Raw genomic sequence first — 26114 nt, forward strand, 5'->3', positions numbered from 1 at the left:
ATTTGTCAGGTTTTAGATCAATATAGCTCATTTTCTTTGTCTCTCTGAATTATTCACTTTTCAGGATTCCAGAATTGTGGAAATTAGGAAACACCTATGAAATCTTTAGAAGTCCAGCTTTTTAATTAAATGTTTTATTCTTTTTTACTTTTCCAAAAACTGTTGTCATCTTCTTAGAAATTTTTATCTGTTTTCATGATTCTTAACAAAATCAAACAACAACAGCGAAGAGGTTATCCCAGTCCAGGAATCATGCATTAATAAATTTCCAAAAGCAAATTTGGATTCTTACATCATTATTTTCCTTAATGGACATTATTATTGGAGTACATGGACAATAACACTTATTAAAAGCTGTAGGGGTAGACTCTTAAAATAAATGTAAATCCATACCATCCCAAGCAGAATCTTATCTACCCTTAAGTTTTTGGAAATGATTTATGATACAGTAAAATGTCAGAGCTTTGGGTCAAATTGCCTCATCCATCAATAGGAGACCACCTCAGAAACTTAGGTCTTTCTGAATTGAAAATTGTGCCCTTTTCACTTGTCAGAGCCATTTTTATAACACCACCAGAGTCAAAGGTACTAAGTTCACATTCTCAAGGGTCCTTCAATTCAGAAGCACTGAACTCAGCTCCTCAGAAGGAAATATCAAGAGACCATATCTTGTCTCAGGCCTCTTTGGGGTCAGAAAGTCCTAAGTAATTGGAAACAGGCAAGTAAGCTGTAAAGTTGAAAATCATTCTTGATAGTTTCTCTGAAGAGAAACAATAAAATTATTATCCTATTAACCTCAGGACCTTTATGATAACAAGAAAAAAGGTATTCTAAACTGTTGTTATTATTGCCCTGTTTACTATTATCTCTTGTTTTTCATTTTTGTCTGCTGTTATTTAATACCTTGGAAGCTGGAGGTCTCTGAAAAGTCTGCATTGCACAAGCCAAACTTGCTTCAAAAATCATTTTTCACCCCAAAACAGAAGGTTGCGATAGAAGTCATTCTGCCAATTTGGCATCAGGAAGGTTGCTGTAAGACCAGTTAAAAGGACACTCTGCTAATGCAATAAATGCAGGCCATCCTAAGGGGATGAAAAAGCATTTTCCAGAACTTTTATTCCTTGTGTTAAAGATTGAAACATAAACCTCTGAGAATTCCTGAGAACTAAGTTTCTACCTTCAGTGCATTTCTTTGTCATGGTTTTGCTACTTTCCTTTTCTCAAGAAAGCCTCGAATTCATTTACCCCATTTTATTAAAACAAAACAAAATAAAACCTAGAGTCACAAAAGATGATTTAAAAGAAATTATTCCACTCTCTCTGCACAATACTATTTATATTTGTATCAACTCTTTTCTTTTATAGGGCCTTCCCTGCTCGAAGGGAAGAAGTATTTCCAGAGGCCCTGGGTGGGAGGGTGGCCAGTTAATCTGAGATTTATTGCCATGAAGGGTGAGCATTAACTTGGGTAAGTGGGAAGACAACAATGTCTCGCATATATTTGGTATTCTACGAAAATTTTCTGAATGGATGGATAGAGGAATGAATAACACGAACAAGAAAAGTATGATGGTTAATTGTATGTGTCAATTTGGCTAGACAATGGTGCCCAGATATTTGGTCAAACATTCTAGGTGTTTCTAAGGGTATATTTTAGATGAGATTAATATTGAAATCAGTAGACTTTAAAGCAGATTACCCTCTATACTGTGGGTGGGCCTCATCTAATTACCTGGAGGCCTTAATGGAAAAAGATTGACCTCCCTCAAGGAAGAGGAAATTTTACCAGTGGACTGCCTTCGTAAACCACAGTATCATTTCTTCCCCACTTCTCCAGCCTACCTAACAGATTTTGCATTTAGCAAGCTCCACAATCTTGTGAGCCAATTCTTTAAAGTAAGCATCGTAAATCTCTCTCAATGTCTGTCTATCTATCTATCTATCTATCTATCCATCTATCCTATTAGTTCTGTTTCACTGGAGAACCCTAATTAAGTGAGTTCAGGAGAACTTCCTGGTTGGATACATACCTCACTGGTTAGGACTGCTGAGAGTGAAAAACAGCAAGGGATGTGTCACACAGGCTGAGTCAAAGATTCAAACTGCATGTGCCCAGGTATCCACGTAGTACCCACAGCAGAGAAGAGCAATGCTGTTTAAGGGAATTAAAGGGCTCAATGTCTTTCAACCAAACACCAACATAGATCTGATACCAATGAGGTCTGACAATTAAGTTCGCGAACTCATCCTAGAAAAAGTGCTACATACCTCATTGCTGAATATCACTACAGTCACTTTTGAAGTACTCCCCTTGGGAATCTATGCACTGATACCAGCACCTAGTCCACTCTTCAAAGCAATTTTGGAACTCTTTTTCTGGAATGGCCATCAGAGCTGTCATCGAATTATCCTTGATGTCCTGAATGTCATCAAAATGTCTTCCTTTCAATATTTCCTTTATCTTCAGGTAAAGGAAGAAGTCATTGGGGGCCATATCAGGTGAGTAGGGAGGGTGTTTCAATACAGTTATTTGTTTACTGGCTAAAAACTCCCTCACAGACAGCGCCGTGTGAGCTGGTACATTGTCGTGATGCAAGAGCCATGAATTGTTGGCGAAAAGTTCAGGTCGTCTAACTTTTTCATACTGCCTTTTCAGCACTTCCAAATAGTAAACTTGGTGAGGTGAACTGTTTGTCCAGTTAGTACAAATTCATAATGAATAATCTCCCTGATATCAAAAAAGGTTAGTGACATCGTTTTGACTCTTGATTTGGAGAATGGGCTGACTTCCATTGTGCACTTTGACGCTTTGTTTCAGGATAGTATTGGTACACCCAGGTTGCATCACCAGTGATAACACAGCCCAAAACATCGTCTTGCCTCTCCAAAATGTCTTGGCAAACTTTGACTCTCTTTTGCTTTTGTTCATCGGTGAGCTCCTTCGGGACCATTTTTGCACACACCTTTCTCATGCCAAAATTTTCAGTTAATATTTTCCTAACTGTTTCTCTACCGATGTTTACTTGGTCTGCTATGCTTCTCACAGTCAGCTAACAATTTTGACACACAATTCGATGAATTTTTGCAATATTTTTGTCAGTCCTGCTTGTTACTGACCTCCCTGACCTGTCTTCATCAGTGACACATTCTCTCCCCTCAGAAAAACGTTTAATCCATTTGTGCACTGCCATTTTCTTCATGGCATTATCCCCATAAACTTGGACTAAACATGTCCCTGATTTCACTTCCACTCTTGCCAAGTTTAACAAGAAATTGAGTGTTCATTTCTCTCATTCAAGCTCAGACATTCTCACAACGGCACAGAAAAACACACAACAATAATGAATGCCACTCAGCAGGACACTGCCACACTTCCACACGAACACAGCTGTGAGACACTGATGTACCAAGGTTATGAAACCTCACCGAGCTGTTTGTACAGTGCTGCCAATGTAAGCTCACGGTGGCAAGTTCATGAACTTAATTGTCAGACCTCACATCTCTACATGGTTGAAATGGTGGTCCACATAGTATACATGGAATTTGGGATTCTGCTTTTCCTCCTAATACTAAAACACTGTTCAACATTTTCTCATTGTACTGTGTAGGCTTCAAAAATAGTTGTAGGGGCTCTAAAACATTTCATCATGTTCTCTATTGTTGGCTATCCATTTCTAGGTCGACATTGTAGGTCATGCTTCATGGGACTCTTCATGTACATGTACTTTCTGATCTCTTAATTCTATAGGGTAAATAACCAGTAATGGGGTTGCTGGATAGGATAGTTAACAACATTTTGTTGACCCAAAGGAAATAGAATATAGAAAGTTGAGAAATGAAGAAAAAAAAACATTATAAATGGAAAATATAAAAAGATAGAAGACAAAAATCCAAATAGATTAATAATTGGAAAAATTATAGATTGATTAAAGTGGCCTATTAAAAATTATAGACTCTCAAATTGGATTTCTAAAATAGTAGTTATATATGGTTGTATGTGGTTTGCAAGTGCAATACCTAACAGAATGATACAGAAAGATTTAAAGTAAAGGGATGGAGAAAACATATCCTAATACTAACCAACAGAAGCTGTTATAGCAATAATATCAGATAAAATAAAATTAAAGGGGAAGACACGATAAATACTAGAAACAATATGCTAAGATGTCATAGTCATGCACATGTGATTTCTAATCACATTGCCTTCATATATACAACAAAAATTGTCCAACTTATAAGTAGAATTTGATAACTCTTTAGTCATAAAGAAAGATTTTAAGACACTACCCTCAGAAATGGATAGGTCAAGCTAAAAAACTGGTAAGGATATAGGAAACTTGAACCATTAGAATTAAGTACGATTTAATAGACACATATAGAACTGGGTTCAAGAAAGAGAGAAGTCATTTATACATGGAATGTTGTCGAAAATTGACCATTAGGCTCCAGAAAGTCTCAACATGTTCCAAAGATTGACATAACATACAATACAATTGAATTTTTAAAATTCTCAACAAGATAGAAAAAATACACATGCAAAGATACTTATCTGGGAGTATTTTTAATAGTAGCCCCAAATTGCAAATACTTTATTGTCCATGATTAGGAGAATGGCTTACAAAAAAAAGAAAAAAAAATTATATGCATTGGTTAAAGTGAATGAACTAGATGTACTAGTATCAACATGCATAAATTTTGAAAACATAATATTATGTGGAAAAATCAAGTTCAAAAAGGATATGCACAGTGTGATACCATTTGCATAAAATTAAAAATATAAAATAATACCACATATTGTTCATGGATACAATTACATATAGGAGAAATATGAAATGATAAAGAAAGAATAGTCGTTTGCCTTTGGGGAATGGAATTAGGGATAGAAGGGGTTGAAGAGAATTTCTACTATACTTTGAATGTCTTTTTCCTTTTAGAAACCTAAAACAAATACAGCAAAATGTTAACATTTGTTAATTCTGAGTGCTGGATACATAGCAACTTGCTATATTACTCTCTGTTCCTTCCTGTTTGAAATATCTCATTGGGAACAAAAGTTTGAGTTACTTGCCCAGGGATACACAGCTAGTACTTGGTATTTTAGTTTCAATATTATCGTTTCTTTGTTTTTTATTGTACAAATGTTCTTATAGTTTATAATTTCAAACTGAATTCCTTCCATTTTTTCCTGAGTTTATTTATACTTAAAAAGTGACTTGATTTTCAGTCTTTCCTTTGAGAAGTTTATTCTCTGTTTGCATTTTTACTTTTCTCCTTGACCCCCAAGAGTTTGGGTTATAAATATTAAACAAGGAAGAATTACAGAGTCACTTTGTATTAGGAGGACATTTAGTGTAAGGATGAAATACAAATCTACCTTTATCAACTCTGAGTTAAGCTGGATTGCAATTCACTGAGCATCATCCAGGATTTCAGAAGAAAACAAGTTTTCTTTTCCTTTCTAATCAAGTAACAATCAAGTTTATTGAGGATTTATGACACACCCAATGCAGTATGTCAAACCTAGAGCACTGTGGAGGACCAAAAAAATTAAAAAGCAAGGATTTTTCCTGCGTGCAGAAGAGGGGAAATCTGCTTTGGCATGTCTATAAAAAGCTCAATGCCTTCCCCATAGCAAGGAAGTGATAGAACTGGCAGGAGCTAACAAAGCCCTGATTATTAGCATTTTGAAAGAAGAGGAAACCTTTCTTCACCAAGGGCCAACCTCCAGAAACTCCGTCCCTGGGTTCCCAGACCGAGTTTCGTCCTTCTCAGAGCTTCCTAGCTCAGGATTGGGACCCAGAGGAAGTTCTTCCTACAACATTCCTGGCATCTCTTCCCATAGCCCTTAACATGCTAAATGCCCAATTCCTTGGTGCCCACTTCCCAGCTCTCAGCCCCATGAGGGTTGGGACTCCATCAGCTTTGCTCAGTCAGCGTCCTGCCCCTTGGCCTCAAACGTAGCAGGTGCTCAATGCATCTTTGCTGAAGGAGTGAATGAAGCACATAGTAAACTGAGAAATTCGGCTGCATTTCCCATACAATGAAATCACCGTGAAGATAGGCAAAAAATTAAAGTTACTAACAGCATTGATAACATGAGTATGCTGGACATATATTTCCATCATTGGGAAAGATTTGTTTTGAATACGCTCAGATGTCTTTAGTGGAGGTGGGGGTGGGAAAGTGGGCCAGGACCCCAAACTTCTGATTAAAAAAAAATAATAACAAATAAGATTAAAAGTATGCTCTGCAAAAAAATTCAGATTGAGATTTCAAACCACTGGATTTATCATTTTATTCTGAAATTTCTACAGAGTGAGCCCTCAGGACTCATCCCCAGATGCTAAAGCTAACCTCTGGCTCTGGCACAGATGTTGGGGGAGGCACCATCTAGTTGGGAAGCTACAGCTGCTCCTTTCTCTCCTCTCTTTAACTCCTACTCGTCCTTTAGTTTCAGCCCAAACTATCAATGATCAGAGAGTAAGTGCCCTAGAGGTAGGGTGGAAGGAAAGTCTGCTTTCGACAGCTGCTTCTCAGACCTGGCTGTGCACGGCAATTACCTAGAAAGGTGCCCAGCCGATTCCTGGGCCCCAGGCCCCACCTCCAGAGTCTGATTTGAGTAGGTCTGGAATGGAGCCCAATAATTCACATTCCTCCCTGGCCCCCAGGTGATGCTGCAGCTGACCACACTTTCAGTAGCTTGATTCGAGACCAGCAGGTCTCAGACTTCAAAGCACATTCAAATCCCCGCAGAGCTTGTTAAAACACAGAATGTGATTTGACAGATTTGGAGTAGGGCTGAGGTTCTGCATTTCTCACACACCCCAGGCAAGGACCTAGGTGAGTGAGGTCATGGCTGCTGGTTTGAGTAGAAGGACCAGGGGTGGAGAGCTTGGCTGGACTTGGAGCCTCTCAGTAAATTTGCCTGCACAAGCCGTGGGACACAGGCTGCTTTTGTTGGAGAGAAAGCCTTATCGCAAGACACCTCTTTCAGCCATGTCATTTGCCCTTCGCTCCTTTATTCCCTTTGAGAATTTCAGTTTTGTAATGACCTTTAGTGGGCGGACAATTGTGAATAAAGAATGTTGAGGGAGAAGATTAGTTCTTTCTTTGGAATGTTTCTAACCATGACCAAGATTGTTCATTTTTCTCTGAGTTTATGATATGTATGCAGAGATGATTTTCATCAAAGATCTGAAATAACATTTGCCTCAGCAATTACCTGATCCTGGTGCAAATGGGCAACTATGATCTTTCTAGAGTTTGTAGAAACTCTTCCAATCAGTTCTTAGATTACATTCTTTAATAAACAATTCTTTCTTTATAGAATATTGCACAGAAAGATAAAATTATAAGAGCTCAATGCTGACCAGCATTTCTAAAATTATGTAAGATTATTTTAATGCAAATTTAGGGGGAGCAGGCTTATATTTTAACATCCCCCCCCCAATTTTATTTCTACAACAGAGGTAGAGAAAAATCATCAGACTACAATGTGCTTTCAGCACTTTGAAGGTTGGGAAAGCTATTCAGCTGGTAGAAGACTCAAAAGATGCGTACCTTAGTTCCTCTATTCTAAAAATATGTATTTATGGACTATGAGGATTCCTGTGGAGAATTGGGGGCTAGTGCAATCTGTGAGCACTAAGAATAGAGCCGTCTTAGCTGTGTTTGATTGCAGGAAATATCGGGACCATGAATCCAGATCTGCTAGTGATAATCAACTTCTGGGGTTCTCTATCAGGATGCACAAGGGGGTCACCTGAGGGTTTTCTGATGCCCTGGCCATCCCCAGACCAATTAAGTCAGAATCTGTGCAGACTGTGGCCCCCGGCATCACTGTTGTTCAAAGTTCCCTGCTGATCCCAAGGTATAATTAGGGCTGAGAACCAGTGGTCCAGAGGCCTGGGCCCTCTTCCACTTCTAAATTTCACTTTGGAATGCTGCTGCTTCCTCTGCATTTGCTCAGTCTGAGCCAAATGCACAGATCAGTTTTACGCCACCCTTCTTTGCATTCTATGTTCTTCCCAGGAATTAAACACTTCAGTTCTCCTCTGGCTATTCTGTAATTTGAAGGCATAATTTCTTCCTAATTTCCAGCTAATCGTGATCCATATTAGATTTTTGTTTGCAGTTAAAGAAATACGTGTGGGTGTCTTGTGGGTTGAAACTATGTCCTTTCACCCGTTCTCTTTCCTCGGAGGATGCCGAATTAATGTATGATTTCGTTTAATTAGCCACAGTTCCTGGTGCCTAATTTCATGCTTGGCACATAGAAAGCACTCAGCAAATATTTGCTGAATGTATAAGTCACTGATTCCTCTCTCCTTGAACTCTCATGCTCAATATTTCGTCCGTTTCTGAACGATGTTGATGTAAGCTCTTAGATTCATCTAAAATCCATTTGCTTGGTTGCATTAGCCACCATTGCTGCGTTGGTGCAGAGCATCGTGCTGTCTTTGTCCTTCCAGTGTCTCTCCCTCCTCCCCGGGACTGGGCGCCCACATGGGACACTAGCCCTGCCTCTGCACCCCAGCTTCCACTGTACGGCCAAAGAGATTTTTTTTAATGATTTTCTTCACATTTATTATTTTGATTCTTATCACATTATTAATTCTTAAATAATATAGAATTTTAAAATATTTTTAAACATAAAAACAGTCTATACTGTTACCCCTGGAAATCTCTGTTGGTTTACACAAGTACGTGTTGTTTCTTCATATAGATTCTGCACTTTTTAAGTCTTATTTCTGTTACATTCACTGGTTGATAGTGTTACTTGTATCTTTTTTTGTACGGTGTGTTTTGTAAGACGTCATTGCTGGCATTTAGTAAAATGGTTTTTACAGCTTATGTATAATCGATCAATGGTGTGTGTGTGTTCTGACGGCTCCACTGACTGGCTGTTCCCCCTTCTCTCCCCCTATTCCCTGGGACACACAATATTGAAATCAGGCCAGTTGAGAACCTCAGCATTCAAGGGAAAGGGAGAGTCACATGTTGCTCACTTTAAATCAAAGGTTAGAAATGATTAAGTTTAGTGAGAAAGGCATGTCAAAAGCCAAGATAGGGCAAATAGGCCTCTTATGCCAAGCCATAAGCCAAGTTGTGAATACAAAGGAAAAGTTCTTGAAGGAAATTAAAAGTGCTACTCTAGCGAATACACGAATGATGAGAAAGGGAAACAGCCTTGTTGCTGATATGGAAAGTTTTAGTGGTCTGGGTAGAAGCTCAAACCAGCCACAATATACCCTTCAGCCAAAGCTTAATCCACAGCATGGCTCTAAGTCTCTTCAATTCTCTGAAGGCTGAAAGAGGTGAGGAAGCTGCAGAAGAAAAGTTGGAAGCTAGCAGAGGTTGGTTCATGAGGCTTAAGGAAAAAAGCCACCTCCATAACATAAAAGTGCGAGGTGAAACAGCCAGTGCTGATGGAGAAGCTGCAGCAAGTTATCCAGATTTAGCTAAAATAATGAATGAAGGTAGCTCCACTAAACAACAGATTTTCAATGTAGCCAAAACAGCCTTCTGTTGGAAGAAGATGCCATCTAGAACTTTTACAGCTCTAGAGAAGTCAGTGCCTGGCTTCAAAGCTTCAAAGGACAGGCTGACTCTCTTACTGGGGGCTAATGCAGCTGGTGACTTTAAGTTGCAGCCAAGGCTCATGTACCATTCTGAAGATCCTTGGGCCCTTATGTATTATGCTAAACCTACTCTGCCTGCGCTCTATAGATGGAACAACAAAGCCTGGATGACAGCACATCCATTTACAATATGGTTTACTGAGTATTTTAAGCCCACTGTTGAGACTCACTGCTCAGAAAAAAAGATTCCTTTCAAAATATTACTGCTCATTGACAGTGTGCCTGGTCACCCAAGAGCTCCGATGGAGATGGACAACGACATAAATGTTGCTTTCATGCCTGCTAACAACATCCATTCTGCAGCCCAAGGATCACGGAGTAATTCTGACTTTCAAGTCTTATTATTTAAGAAATGCATTTATTGAGGCCACAGCTGCCATAGATAGTGATTTCCTTAATTGGTCTGGGCAAAGTAAATTCTGGAAAGGATTCATCATTCTAGATGCCATTAAGAACATGTGTGATTCATGGAAAGAGGTCAAAATATCAACATTTACAGGAGTTTGAAAGAAGTTGATTCCAAACTCCAAACTTTTGGATGAGTTTGAGGGGTTCAAGACTTCAGTGGGGAAAGTAACGGTAGGTGTGGTGGAAATAGCAAGAGAGCTAGAATTAGCAGTGGGGCCTGAAGGTGTGACTGAATTGCTGTAATCTCTCGATAAAACTTTAGTGGATGAGGGGTTCCTTCTCATGGATGAGCAAAAAAAGTGGTTTCTAGAGATGGAATCTACTAGTGAGGATGCTGTGAAGATTGTTGAAAGGACAACAAAGGATTTAGAATATTACTAAATTTAGTTGGTAGAGCAGTGGCAGGGTTTGAGAGGATTGACTCCAATTTTGAAAGAAGTTCTACTTGTGGGGAGAATGCTATCCAATAGCATCCCATGCTACAGAGAAATTGTTCATGAAAGGAAGAGTCAGTCAATGTGGCAGACATCATTTTTGTCTTATTTTAAGAAATTGTCACACCACCCAACCTTAAGTAACCACCATCCTGATCAGTCAGCAGCCATCAACATGGAGGTAAACCCTCCACCAGCAAAAAGATTATGGCTCAGATAATGGCAACATTTTTAAGCAATATTTTAAAATAAAGGTATGTTCATTTTTTTTAGACATAATGCCATTGCACACTTAATAGATTACAGTATAGTTTAAACATAACTTTTATATGCACTGGGAAACCAAAAAATTCTTGTGGTTCTATTGCACTATTTGCTTTATTGCAGTGATCTGGACCCAAACCCTCAATATCTCTGAGGTCAGCCTGCACATACAATACTTTCTGATTTTACAGAGGGTGGTAGAATGGGGGTAGGGAGTTATTTTAGATACTAGTGGTCAGAGAAAGAATGTCTGAGGCGGTAATGCTGGCCTGAAAGTTGAGAATGTGCAAGCCACTCCTCCAGTGAGTCTGGAAGATTATTCCAGCCAGAGGGGTCAATGGGTTTGGCATGTTTAAGGAAAAGCAGGAATTCCAGCCTGGTTGTAAAGTAGTAAGCTAAGGCTGGTCAACCGAGATGAAGATGTCAAGTAGGAAGGACTTAGATTATCAGGAGTATGTGAGCCATGGTTAGGGTTTAGGTAGATTGCAGTTGTAATTTTTTGAGACATCTTTGGAAACTTTTGATTAGAGGAGGGATATGATTTGTTTTCTACTTCTAAAAGAACATTTGGCTGCTATGTGGGGAATGAAAAGCTTGTGTTCCCCTAAGTATTACTATAAAAAGTGGTTGCACAAAATTCTTAACTGGCTGCCATGTCCGGAAGAAGGCCTGATATCTGTGCTATCATTGGAAAGGTATGAGTGAGAAATGATAAATTTTCACTGTTGAGTCATAACAAAATTCTTTTCGACCATTCATTTTTTTTTTCCTTCTTTCTTCCTATTTTCCTCCCCAGTGCATGACTTTCAACCATTATCTTTATATGGACTATTCACTTTTCTCACCTTTTAAGCTTCCTGTTTCTTATAATACACCTTACTAACCTAATGACATCGCTGATTTAATGTTAATCAGTCATGTTGCTGGGTTGTTGTACACCTAATAAAAGATAAAGTGTGGCTTATAGCTTTTTTTTAAGCCAAATTGCATTCTATGATTGACTAGCGTGTGATTGTGAACCACTATAAAATATTAGACAACCCAGAGGTGCTTGCAAAGGTAGCAATGAAACAAAGCAACCTTTAAGTTGATTTAGCAATATACTTAGTTACTGTTTCATGGTAGGCAAAACAATAATAAATCTTAAAAAAGGAATCTTCCTAGGATATTATGAAAAATAAAACTAGCATAACCTCATTGGTTGCTGTCAGCACTCATTTTTATGATGTTTACATGAACGTCGGTAACAGAGAATGAGAAAACTTATTTGTGGCTTTTGGCTGACATTGGAACACTTCTGTAGGGATGCTCATCTGTCTGTAGACATGGTTTCAACTTTGTCTCACAAAGAATCACATTTTGATTACTAGACAATCAGGAATGCTCTTAGCTCAACTCCTGTCTTCCCTCTCCAGTGTCTGTTAAATATTTTGCTGGGTGCAGTGGTGTGCTGGAGTGGGCTTGTAGTGGTTCTCTAGAGCCAATTGTTAACATCTTTTCCCATCTCCACGATCAGTAATCAGCGATCTCATGTTGGTAGCCCGAAAGCAGCTATAGCGGGAAAATTTACATCACAGAAATTGGCAGAGGCTACAAATCAGGTATTCCCTCTCTTCCCCTCAACCCCTCAAGAACCAGTTGCTAAGCATTTACCCACATCACTGTCTGGATGTTCCAACAGAAACTGAGCATGTTTGAATGTCTCTCCTTCCATATCAGCTCCTGCTGCTGCGTTCCTTTATTTGTTGACACTTTAAACCCAGTCTAAAACCTCCAGAGGCATCTTTGACCCTACTTCTCCATCTTGCCCCAACTTGAGATCCTTTCTCAAACTCTACACATTATGCCTCTCCTATCTTATCCACTTTGTATCTCTCAATTTCTACTGGGACTCCCCCTGATAAGTCCCTGGTCATGTCTTTTTTTCAATCTCATGGCCTTGAGTTGGGTTATCTGTAATAGCTACCTAATTCCTGCATTTAATCCTTCTTCCCACCTCCTTCAGCCCATCAAACACACTAGTATCAGCTTACTTTCCTAAGGTGTATTTTGGATTTTATCACTTTTCTGTTCAAATCTGTCAGCGACTCTTTTGATTGCCCAATAAAGTTCATGCTTCATAGCTTGGCGTGCAAGGCAGTCCATTACATAAGCACAGCCTACCTTTCCAGTTGATTCCTGTGACTTCTGTTTCTCTTCTTGATGCTTAAGGATCCCCAAATGGCACACGTGGCATTTCAAACAGAAGTATGTCTGAAATGTGAGTTTCCTGAAAAGCCCTTCTTTCCTCTTTGCCTGGGTAAAACTTACTTTTTCTTTTAGGATATAACTCAGTTGAAGCCCCCTCTTTGGACCTTTCCTCACATCTCCTCACTCCATATCTATCCCCCATGCCAAAATAATCTCTCTCTCCCTGAACTCCCTTCATAATACTGTACTGTTGTATTTTTTTCATTTTACTTCAGTTTATTTTAGCACGTTGTGTAGTTGGGAGTAGGGACCCCATCTTTTTCATCTTTGCCCCTAAGTTGGAGGCAAACACAATGCCCTCCTCAGTAGAGATTTGTTGAAAAAATAAATACTAGGAAAAGAAGGTTTATGCTTAGGTTGAACAACCTTTAGTTGGTAGGGGTAAAGGAAATAAAAGCACAGGAAGTAAAAAGTGGTATAATAGGAATATTTCTGGAAGTCCCCCCAAGGTTAACATTCAAGTAGAATATTTTAATGCTTTTTTGTAATGTATTTGAAGAAGACATTATATGGAAGCTGCAACAGAACAGAATAATTGCACAATGTAACAGAAGGCAGAACCTGAACAAATGGGTGGAAACTTACAGAACCCATTTTTATTTAATGTACAAGAAAACTTCCTGAGAGATAGAAGCCTTAATGGTCTATCACAGGAATGAGATTCCTAAAAAGCTCTTGAGCTCTTATGACAGACACGATGCAGATGCGCGACCATCTGTCAGGGATGTTATAAAAGGAATTCCTTCAGGGAGAAGATGTTCACCGAGGTCTTCTAAGACTCTTAATTTTATGATTCTGTGACTGGTTATGACTCATCCAGCCTGTTGGTAGGGTTTTTGAGCACTCACTGTCCTAAACCAAGATGGGTTGCCATAATGACTGCTATCAAGACTTTTATTGTATAGTTGGGAGCATTAAAACATTTGGGAAGAGGGGCCAGCCGAGTCACTCAGTTGGATAAGAGCTCGCTCAAGAGTGTGAGCTCTAAGCAACAGCGATTCAAGTCCCGGCCCGAGCTAAGCAGCCGCTGAGCTGCCAACAGGTGGCAGGATGGCTCAGCTAAAAAAAATTTTAAATGAAAAAAAAAAAAAACATTTGGGAAGAAAGTATCTTGAAAAGCCCATGTACTCCCCTGCCCCTCCAAAAAAAAGTGGTTTCTAAATTTTAGGGTTTTGATTTAGGGGGAAATGTTCCATCATTAATCTTAGATCATAAAATTAAGGCCTAGAAAATCTGCCTTGTTATCTTTCTCTCCATTAGGGCAGATTTCTCTAGTACTAAATTTCTGCATGATAAAAACTCTAGCTTAGTTTTATTTAAGTTCATTTACTGTTGGCCCCCAACATCCTACATAAACTGAGAGAGCGGAACTCTCCTTCTTCAGAGGTCGTACCCTTGCACCTTGTCTGGAGTTCTTCCTCACCTGGAAACACCAATTGCAAATTTCTTTCAATTCAATCCCTTTCTTTGCTAGATTTTTGCATTGAGTTGTTGGTCTTCCTTCTTCCAACTGCTGATCTAGAAAGTAGTCTTGATTTTTACCCCTTCCCTTATTGTGTCTTGTATAAGCATAAGGACTTTCATAATTTTCTTCTTTCTTCAGTAATTTTTTTTTCAGGAATTTACTAGCAACTGTAAGTGAGGAGAAGGGCAATCTTTCTCCTAAATTCTTGACTCTACCCTCACTTATTTTCTTCGTGATGTTACTCTAGGGGTTAGGTAATTAACCTAACCACCCTCATCTCTTTAACTTCAACATCTTCTCTTGGACTTCTTTATTCTTGGTACAAAATATGTTCAAGTCTTCTTGATCCTAACACACACATGCACACCTGACTTTCCTTCAAACTATCACCCCATTTCTCTCCCTCCCTTCACTGCCAGCCTACTGAAGATGATCTTCAATGACACGCACATTTTCACCTTCAATACACATCGAGGTGATTTCTAGCCCCATCAGCTCCTGCCAAGGCCACTGCTAACTTCCTAGCTGCCCAGTCCAGTGGCCAATTTTCAGCTCTTATTCTGTTTGGCTATTGGAAGTACTTAAATCCTTGGTATGCTCACGCCTCCTTCAAACTCCCTCAGGCCATTTAACCATCTGATTCTCATTGTCATCTTAGTAATCACTTCATCTGGACTTGATTACATAAACATCTCTAAATGGCTCATTCAGAAAAACAGGTTTTGAGTATCTATACTCCACCAGGCACTGCACTAAGCTGGTGAAAGATGATGAGCAAAAAATGCCCACCCTGGAATGTAGCGGGCAAACGTGGTGAGGGGTCAGTCACACAAGGATACCATTGCAGGCTGTGACAGGGCCATTCAAGAGTGCCATGAGAATGTTAATAGCAACCTCACCTGCCATGGGGGCCTCAGGAGCCTGCCCTGAGAAAGCTATTGACCTCCATATTGAAGGAGAGGTAGGCTTTAACCCGAAGAAGGGAGAGGAAGAACATTCCAGTGGAAAGAATAGCATGGAATATAGAAGGCAGTGTGTTGTAGGGGAGAGAGCATGGACCCAGCTTTGCCACTTAATAACAGCGCGACGTTAAACAAACACAACTGCTTGACCTCTTTGGGTCTTAGTTCTCTCTTTGGTTAGAAAGGTCATAGTTAAAATGATAGGAGCTCATATATGCAATGCACCTCGCACGTGGTAGATCCTCAGGAAATGCTGCCTCACTCCCACCCTTGGGCTCTGAGCATGCTGGAGCCTTTAAGGCAATATTCCCCTTGGTTGCTTCTAGGAAACAGGCCTCACATCCCATCTCTCTGGGACTAATACGAGGGTGCGCTCATGCTGGCCGAGGGTAGGAGGCTGGCAAGGAGGCGGTTGGCCCATGGTGTTTATGACTTAGATTTGGGGAATGTCTGCTTCATGAACCTCTTTTCTGTGATTTGAGAATGGCTGTGTGCCATCTCCCGTGGATGGGGTGGGGCGGGCCTCTGGGGACGGGTAAATCTCCTTTTAGGTCGCGTGGACTGAGTTTTGCCTACACAGCCACGCTGCACAGAGCACGGACTGCAAAAAACCCTTTCTTGTGCAGTGATTGGATGTGAATGCTGGTTTATTGCAGAGCCAAAAGGCATGGCAGACACTTGATGAGAGGCACCCAGCATCTAAAAAAGCTCACTGCTGCACCACATCCTCCAGGGGCGGCCGCCACTGCCGCCCTTTTATTAATGTACATAGTGGAGGGTTTGTGGGACCTGGCAGCCATCCATGGCCTAATGCAAAAAAGGCCTCTGGAAAGATCGGCCCCTTTGAAGCAGCTGGACTGGTGGCGGCTGCTGCATGGGGCCGGGTGTGGCCTCCAGATGCTGGATGCCTTCGTTCTCGTGAATTCTCCTCATGGCCACTTGTGACGGTGCACTCTCTGCAGGCCGTGGCCATCCCGACAGGCAGACGCGTCCGGGCACGGCTAGGCCACTAATGGCTAGACTTCATAGAGACACTGCTGGGCCAAGATGTCCCCGAGAATGGCACTGAGGGGGGTGTCACCCTAGAATGAGAGAAAACAGAAAGCGAAGTGCCGCTCAGCACAGCCCTCTCATTGAATTCCATCCGGGCAAAGATGGGAGACCACAGCTCTGCCCATGCCTCAACCTCCAGCCTCCGGCCCGTGTGTGGATGAATTTCTGTCTCTTCCTTCGGGGTTGGCGGTGATGGGAGTGGGGGCCGGTCTCTTTTCTCACTTACTTTTCATGAGCACCCTATGAGAGATTACACACAGAAGACCAGCATAGAAAAGAGAAAGGACGTCCCCAAAGTGACACAGCGGGGGCCGTCACCGGGTGTGGCAACTCCACAATGCTCTTTGCCTCATCTTGCTGACTCCCACAAGCTTGTCCCTTGGGGGCACATGTGTGGACACACTTTCCTCTCCCCTAGTGTCCAGAGATGGGCAGGGCGCCCCGCAGCACGATTCAGGAGGTGCTGCCTCTCCAGTGCACCCCTGCGCTCACAGGTGCCCCTGACTGGGCCCCCTTAATTGTGCTGCTAATTGGCTGCTGCCTGGCTGGCCTTGCCCTGCCGTCCTCACCATCCCACGTGGAAGGCCGGCTCCTCTTCCCTTCTGCCTTCCCCACGCAGCCTCACCTGTTGCCTTGCACACAGCAGACACTCATGCTGTGTTTTGTCAAATTGAGTGGAATAGTTTCAAAGATGGTGTGTGTCTGTCTAGGCCGGTGGTAGAGATATGATGCGTCAGGCTCACCACAGAGAAGAGGTATTGAGATTGTTCTGGGTAAAGAGCCCCCTCTCATTTCGGGAAGGTCTTTCCAAGGGAGGATGTCACGTAGTTTTAGGGCTAGCTGAGCGCTGGCCCTAAAGTCCACATTTAGACATAGAGTCACACAGAACGCAAGTACAGTAGGGACCTTGTCATTTTATTAATTAGGAGACGGGAACAAGGCCGAATGCTGGCGACCTGCTGGCACCTTCAGCCTCTGATTGTGTTACCACCTCAGACATGGAAGAGACTGCTTCTCTCCTGCTTAGGTGAAGGGTCCGGTACTCGTTTGTCCTTGAGATTCTTTCAGAAAAAAAAAGTGCGTGACACTAGATGCAGTGCGTAAGTAAAATGGGGTTTTCACAGGAAGTAGAAAAGCTTAGGCGTTTTCCCATTTGATGCTCCCCCGGCCTGGCCTCCGGAGGCTGTGCCTCAGGTCAGCTCTTCTGAGGACGCCAACGCCGAGTGCACCAACCAGCCTTGCATTGTTTCTCAGTGAGTGTGACTGCGATTAATTGAATGTGTTTAAGAGAAAAGGTGATTGATTTTTCTGACACGCAGCCATTTTCATGGTCTCTTTTATCAGCCAGCCTCCCCCCTAAAAAAGTGAAGAGTCAGAAGCAAACGCCGGAATAAGCGGGAAAGTTACGTGGCTGTCTCACTCTTGGCCACTAGAGGGGGGTAGTGACCAGGCTTCCCCTCTCCCTGGCAGGCTACTGCGACATCTTTGCCCAAATTATAAAACAAGTTAGCCCTCTCAGAGTAACAACTCAGCAAATGCCTGTTAATTATGACCAGCTTTTCCCTCCGTGGAGCCAGCGATTCCTACTTTACCACAGAGAGCTCGTCTTTCCCAAGAGGAGTATTTCTAATTGTGACAGTGGCTGTGGCGTCTACAGATTTGACCCTTTAAAAGTCATAGCCCCTGGGCACAGGGGAAAGAATGGTGCACACCCCGCCCCCGATGTAATGATGTGGAGATCATATTCTTTACATATGGTCTGATATCAAGGGAGAAAACACTTTAGGTTCCTGAAAATGCATGTGGTGGTTTGGTCTCAGCTCAAAGCAGGACTCTGCTCCCAGCAATTGCGAGAGACTTCTTTTAAAATAGGCACCTGTGGAAAGTCATAAGCATTGCTACTCTGTAAAGGAGGCCTCTGCATCCTCAGATGCTCCGTATTCCACACACAAAAATCATAATCTCTAGCTTTAGAAGGATGTCTGAGGTGAATGACCGTTTCTGGAACTCCTATGGTAGGCATGCTTTTGCTGTGCAAGAGCATGGCTTTTGCCTCCTGGGGAATGTTATAAGGATTAAAGCAATTGATATTTTTCGGTTTCTAGAGGGTGTCTAAATTAGGTAAACATGTGGAGTCCCTAGACTTCACCTTGGAACTAGTGTGTACATGACAGGACCAGAGTGCAGGCAGTCAAAGGGGTTCATTGTGCAAATCATCGAAGTGGTTCGGTGAGTTTTTCCCTGTTACTTGGGTAATTGGATTTTTATTCTTGTCAAGGCAGGAAGAGCGGTTAGAGGGAAGGACACAGCAGGCAGGAAGATGAGAACACAGGAGGCTGAGGGAGAACTCAGGACGATGCCTGAAGCGCCCTCATGGGCATGAGCTTGCTGGCTTCTCTGTGTGGCTCCAGGAGTCACACTTGAGAGTGCAGGCTGGAAATTATGAGTATTTCAACCCCTAGAAGCAAGAAATGTCTTAACCATAGACCTGCCACGCTGTTCTGCAGGAGAAATGAGGTCTTCAGGGATAGGCTGTGTGACTCTGTCAGGGACTGTCTTGTCTTGTTTTGTTTTGTAATCGTGGAGGTTGGACCTGATGACCATCAACTCTAAGATCTGGTGATTGGGAAACTGCTTTGATCCTCAGTCTCCTCCCTTTGCCTGGACTTTCCTTTTCCTCACTCTCTCACCAAGCAGAATTCCACAAATCCTTCAAGACCCAGCTCCCACATGTCTCCTATTCTGTGATTCCTCCGGACACCCTCGCACGCCTGCATGGAATTAGTCCCCAGCATCCCATTGCTCTAGCTTCCTGTCCACACCAGCCCTTTCGTCACTTGGACTTTGGCTTTTAGTATCTGCACAATCTCCTTCTAGGTGGGTCCCTCTCTGTGCATCTCTGAGCCTCTCTTAGTGCCTGGAATAAACAGGGCTCAGGAAATTCATTCTTCGGCTAAAGGTCTCCCGTGTGTGTGTCTGTGTGGGGCATTCGGTGAGGCAGGACTGTAGATACGTTCAATAGTCACAACCCGAGGAACAGCTGGCCTCACACATCCTCCAGCCCCATCTCCTCAGATTGAGCGTGTGAGAGAGACAACCTCGTCCAGAGACGCCTGGCCTTGCCGTCTGCGCTGGCAGCCCCAGGCAGCCCCAGGCAGCCCCAGCCACAGAACCAATATTTAAGCCAATATTTGATATTGCATCTTCTCACCAATATTTAAGCCACAGAGGTGCCAGACTGTGGCTGGCGCAGGAAGGACCTGGCGTGAGCCGCAGCGACGCCCTCCTGGCTGGCTCTGAGAGTTTGCCCCTACCCTCTTCATTAACCGCTCAATAAACCAACCTCCTGTTCCCAATATTGAATTCTTCGGCCCTGTTTTTAATGCTAGAGCACTGCTCTTCGGGGAATGTATGGGGTTGCCCATGTAGTATTGAGGAAAAGAGCATGTATGGGTGACATTGTTTTCTTAGGTATAATGTGACATGGACATGTCTTCTTCCTGTGGCTCCTACCTCCCGTTTCTTCCATGAAACACAGATGAGGGAGGTCAGGGCAAAATTTCAAGGATGAGAGCAGAAATGAATTTTTTAATAGTCTGTTGGTAGTTAAGCACACTTGTATCCACGCAGGCGAGACCCTGTCTCCATATCCTCTCCCTTCCCCCTTTCCCGTTGATTCCCCGGGCCCTAGCAAGCCTGATCGCACGCTCTTTCACTGGCGCCTATGAACTTCCCAGATTCATGCAGCAAGGAAAGCCAGATGACCCCAATGTGGTTTCCTAGCCATCTCCCAGCCCCGGCTCTATCATTGCGCTCAGGAAAGCTGACCTCCAGACTGAACAGCGTAGTCCAGCCAAAGACTCTTCCTGGTGGCAGCGCCTACTCTGCCGCCCAGATGGGGCTGGCCGCTGTCACTCGTGGAGTGCCCGGTTGTTCATGCCCAGAAAAGGAGTGTGGAGAGTTCCCAGCGGTTCACTGTGCCTGGGCAGCAAAGGCATCAGCCCTCGCCTCTCTCTGACAAGGTGGCCCCCCTGCCAGAAAAAGCAGAGGGAAAACCACTTGCTATGCCGTTGCTAGGAAGCCGTGGGATGTTGGTTTTCTTTTCTTTTCTTTTTTTTTTTTTTGAGTAGTATTGGAGGCTTGCCCTTTTAATAACAGGAAGATCTATAGGTTATTCTTACAATATTGAATGTGCTTTTCTGAAAAATGTGTTATTAAAGCAGGATTCTCTCATCAAATCCTTTTTTCCACCATTCATTAAATTAAATATATATATCTCCCCTTGGATCCAAGACAGGAGTGCAAGGCGTTCACAATGAAAATGACAATGGGAAGGTTCTTGTAGAAGTAGCTTAGCTCGTTGGTTGCTATGGCCGGTCAGCCCCCACGGCCGTAGTCATGTCAGGGAACAGTCAAGAGATGGGGCAAGGATGCGATGCATGCTCTTCACATATCAGTGTTGAGCCTCCTGACCCTGTGGAAGCTGAGCAGAGGGCACTAGGCCATTCTCATCCACTCTTCTGGTTCGCTGAATATTTCCTGAGCTGTGTGTCCAAGGTACTGAGCTTGGCTGGATGAGGCAGCTGCAGTCCTCCCCTCAAACAGACAGAGGTCATTAGGATTCAGAGTCTATGCAAGAATGAAGGTCTGGCGGGGACATGACCCAATAAAAAGGGGGCCAACTTTTCCTGGGCCGGTCAGGGAGCCCCATGGAGGACTTTGAGCTGAGTCTTAAAGGATAAGCATCAGGTTTTTCCAGTGGGAAAGACAAGGCAGGGAGAGCAAGGTGGAAGGCAGGGAGCCTGAGGCATCACGAAGGGGACATTTCCTGTGGCTGGGTAGGAGGATGAGCGGGGAAGAAAGAAGGATGGTCCAGATGGCTAGGGATCTTGAATCTGTTGCCAAGAAATGGGAACTGTCTCTGTAGGTGCCCAGTAAGAAAGCAGGAGGAAGCGTCACCTTAATCTCAGTCACACCTGTAAACCCCTCTGTGGGGGGAGGGGCGGCAGCGATGGTTCCCCAGCACAGATGGAGCCACGCCCTTCCCTTCGTAGCAAGATCCAGCAGAATCTTCTGCAGTGATGGAACTGGTGTAAATCAGCGCTGTCTAACGGTGTGGCCACTAGCCACATGTGGCCACGGAACACTTACAATGTGGCTAGTGTAACTAAGGGGTTGAATTTGAAATTTCACTTAATTGGAATTAACTTAGTTCCCATTTAAATCGCTCCATGTGGCTGGTGGCTACTGTCTTAGTGCTTTGCAGGAGGCAGTGGTTATAGCTTGATGGGGGGCAGGGGGGCGAGGAATAGATGATTAGGGTCCCCCTCTAGACAACTCGTGGTAAATTGGATGTCAGGGAGGGAACTGACCACAGGTGTGTTCTGATACCAGTACTGGGCTGGGTACTATGGGGAGAGACCTTAAAAGAATCTTACAGAAACATGACACATTTGCATAGAATAATGAAGGGAGGCAGTCGGTGTGTGACAAACTGCTGCCCAGCATGGCACCAGCTTACTGGGACCCTGCAATAGCTCCTGGCATCCTCCTCTTTCCATATCACTGCCCTGAGCAGCTGTGTGCACCCCTCGGAACAAGGGTCCTACCTGCACCTCTCCGCTGTCAGGAAAGATGCCAGGAGCGGCGTGGAGACATCAGGAAATCACACTAGATCTGTGATGGAAAGTGTGCTGTGAAGAGATTGCATAGGCGGGTGCTCTTTACCTGTAGAGCTTTCCTGGAGAAACCCAATTGTAATGCAACCTGTATTTTCCCATTGGAGCCATGAACAGCTGTGTTTTCTGACCAAGAATTCACCACCAAACAGAACATAACGTGACAGAATAATGCCATGAAAGCAGAGAAAAACTAAAGCCATAAATCTCAGTAACTACTAAAAGTGATAAAATTCTGCTACTTATTCTCTAAAATGAATATAAATGCACAGTGTTGGTACATACTAAGGAAAGGCAATCTTCCATTAACATAAAAAATTCAACTCCGCTGTGCCATAAATTAGATTTTCCTCATACTGAATTATTAAGTGTGATAAACACAAATTGAACATTTGAATAATAATAGTTTTGCTTCTCCCTGAAATTTAAAGTGGATTCAAGGATGTTTTTATTTTTCTCCTAATAAATTTCTCTGTAACCAGCAGAAGTAGACATAATTATTCCATTATCCATTCCATCCATCTGGATGCCAAGTTCACAGCATCAGTGGCCCAAGGAGGCGAAGTCTGAGGAAAACATACAGTGAAGTGAATCAGAGCCTATGTCAGGAGGCCTCCGATACACAGATGGGAAGGTTTTAGCTGGAGAAATATTTACTAAAACCTGCAAATAAATGCTCTAATTTTTTTCCATTCTTAATTTCTTATTTTCTCACTCTAGTTCCTGAATTCTGATTTAAATAATCATATGTCCCATGTTCTTCTTGTCATTGTTTTGAAAATGCACTGTGATTTTATATTTTTAGAAAAATTCATTGTAGACAGCACAGATTAGAAGAAAATAAGAGAACCACAGTTCTACTACCCATCGTTGACTGTTGAGGACATTTGGGCCTGTCTATGTTCAGTTATTTTTGTTTTCTGTGCGTGAGCACACAATATCAAAACACAGCTTTGCTGTTTCAATTAACCCTTCCTAAACATTTCCTGATACTTTCAAATATGTTTCCAACACACTATTGTAATGTCTATAGGATATTTCATTGTAGAGGTCACCTACATTGTTTTAACTAGGCTCCTATTGTAGGCAAATTAGATTTTTCTTTTCATTTTCACTGTGATGGAAACCCCTGTGTATAAAGTCTTTGTCCACATGCACTACTATTTCCTTAGGTGTGGACTTTCCCTGTCAAACGATAAGAACCTTTCTTAGGGCTGTTTATATGTATTGCTAGTTGCCCTTTAGAAAGCTGTTCTCATGTAGTTATTATGAAAATGGGTGTTGAGGTCAGAAAGACCGGAGCTGCAGTCCTGGTGCAGCAGTTCTGTACCTGTCATCAGCCACATGACCTTGGGCAAGTTTTCAGCATCTCCAAGTTTCGGCTTCCCTATCTGTGAAGTGGGCTAAGTCCTAAGACCTCCCTCATATCCGTTGCCACATGGAACACATGAGATAACCCACATAAAAGCTAAATGTAGCAAAATGCTTGACGTGAGAGCTAACAATTATACACGTCTGCCAGTAGACTCCCCCCTTCTCTCACAAACCCTGGGCACAATTTTGTGTAAGACTCATCAAGGTGACAAGTGAAAAAAGCTGTTTTGTAGTTTTAACTTCTGTGCCAAAACACATCTTTCAAGGCTTCAAAAATATGTGAAACATTTCAAGCGAAGGGCTGGCTTTGACAAACGTTTTTTGTCCCAAATGTTTTTTCCTCATGCGTGTCAAGTAATCAAACAAGCTGAAATCTTCCTTAGCTTTAGAGGGTGGATATATTATTGATTGTGTCTGAGAGCACAGGTGGTCTGTGGGCGGGGCGGAGCATATGTGCATAGCAATTTATTAAATGTGTGCTTAAACCATTTTCTCTCAATAGTCTCTATGAATTGGATTTAGCTGTCCATAATTTATTTTAAATTGTATAAATAGCTTTGTGAGACAGCCAGCAGAAATACAGAGCAAAGAAGGAAAACATTCACCAACAATCCTTTCATCCAAATTAAATTTTATTTGTTTACTGTTCGCACAATTTTACAGAATTACATTAGATGCTCTTTCAAGTTAGAAGATGCATTTTCTCATGTCAAAGCCAGTTCTTTTCCATACAAATACTGTCATTGTCGCAGGCCCAGTAGGTGCCATGCCATTCATGTCGCTTCAGTGGGAGTGGTATAAAAAGAGATCCATACACGTGGGCCAGGAAGGAGGGTGGGTGACAAGCCTCCTACGGGAGTGAAGTAGAAATGAAAGCTGAGGGGAGAACCTGGGGCAGCTGAAAATGTCGCTGTGCAGCCTGAATGTGATGGGAGGGGGTTAGTATGAAATGAAAATTGAGGAGGGTTCATACTCAGACATTTAGAGGCCATTTTAAGGACAGGCTTTATTTGCTTTTTCCTGGAAGCCTGAAGGCTCCACGCGAATTTAAAGACACAGTACTGAGTGTCCCCTACCGGAAAGGGAACATGACTTCACAGGATTTCTGTCATGCAAGTGGGAGAAGCTATTAAGAAAAACAAGCCTTGATGATGACAGAGAGGAGAGAGATTAGTGCTTCGTTCTGATCACTGTGTTTTAAGTATTAGTCATCAAATAGCCTCTCACTTGATGAAATGGAAGAGGCTCTTTGGGTTTCAGACGTATTCCTCTTTTGTCCCTGTGAGTTCATAGTTCCCTTGAGTGTTGGGCTGTAATAACTTTGGGGGTACATGGTGAGTCTGTTTGCTGGTTCCTCAGTCACACTAGATACATTCCAAGTGCTCGATAATCAGATGTAGATAGTGGCTACTGCTTTGGAGAGGGGGGATTATTGACCGTTTCCATTATTACAGAAAGTTCTATTGGACAGTCCTGCTCTACAAGAGAGGGAACCTCGTATCACATGCTTCAAAGGTATCCAGCGTAGGTTCCATGCAAAATGTTTATACCATTTTTAGGCTCCCAACCCAAAAGAGCAACCTTTAATGGCTTATCATGGTTCCCCATTCACCCACCCACTCCTCCCCCCTTTTTTTTGCCCACCTCCCACCCCCTTTCTGCAAGTCACATTTAGGGGGTTTGATAGCTTGATATGTTTAAATGTTCATTTCTTCCTCTTGGTTCCCATAGGTCCTGTGTGACAGACATGTGTGAATGTCCAGTCCATAAAAATTGTTACTGCGAGTCATTCCTGGCATATACCCGGGCCTGCCAGAGAGAGGGTATCAGCGTCCACTGGGAGCCTCAGCAGACCTGTGCAGGTGAGACGCTCCTGGCAGATCCAGCCACCAAAACTTCACTGCAATGTCCAGCACAGCAGTGGGAGGGACTGCTGACTTGAATGGCCCCATCCCCCCTTGGCCAAAGGGAAATCATGTTGGTGACCCAGCTGGATTGCAACTTGATGAAACACTGGGGCTTCCCACTGGGCAGGGTAGAAAGCACTTAAGAGAAATACTTTGTGACAAGTATATTTGAACAATTTAAGGATTTCCACTGTTACAAAATCCTCTCAACCTCAAGCTACCAGCTGGATGTACTTAGCACATGGACAATCACAGCTGTGGCGTAGGTTTTGTGTAGAACAAAGAGGATTCAGGACAATTTGTCATTTAAGGTCTTCGGGATGAGTGTGATTTTTTTTTTGAGAGAGAGAGAGAGAGAGGTTATGATACAAACCCTAGCACAATGTTCTTTTCCCTCTGATTTCTATAATGATTGTTATAGCTCTTTGATCTCAGGCAAGTTAATTAGCTTATTTGATGCTATGAAATGGACTTCTGTGTTCATCCAAGAAATATTTCTTACAAACTGGCTAAGTACTGGGCATTGTGCTAAGCACTGTGAGAGCTGAGGCTGTCACTGAGGTGCCCACAGTCCAGTGAGAGAACCAGACGAAACATAGTAACTCTACAGTAAATACTTGCTAAGGATGATAAGTGTGGTGAAGTAAACAAACAGGGCAGAGCAACAGAAAGCAAATG

At 42.6% G+C, this 26114-nt stretch overlaps 1 protein-coding gene across 3 annotated transcripts in view; it reads left to right on the top strand.

Moving 5' to 3' along the window:
- The window catches only part of BMPER (BMP binding endothelial regulator), a 227200-nt gene that overhangs the window by 190640 nt on the left and 10446 nt on the right, over positions 1-26114 (top strand). For all 3 annotated transcript variants that reach the window (XM_019668453.1, XM_019668454.1, XM_019668455.1), the window contains exon 14: positions 25261-25391. In XM_019668453.1, coding sequence (XP_019523998.1) covers positions 25261-25391 — 131 coding nt within the window. The remainder of the gene's footprint in view (positions 1-25260; positions 25392-26114) is intronic.

This window comes from Hipposideros armiger, unplaced genomic scaffold (assembly GCF_001890085.2).
Source record: "Hipposideros armiger isolate ML-2016 unplaced genomic scaffold, ASM189008v1 scaffold_526, whole genome shotgun sequence".
Lineage (NCBI taxonomy): Eukaryota > Metazoa > Chordata > Mammalia > Chiroptera > Hipposideridae > Hipposideros > Hipposideros armiger.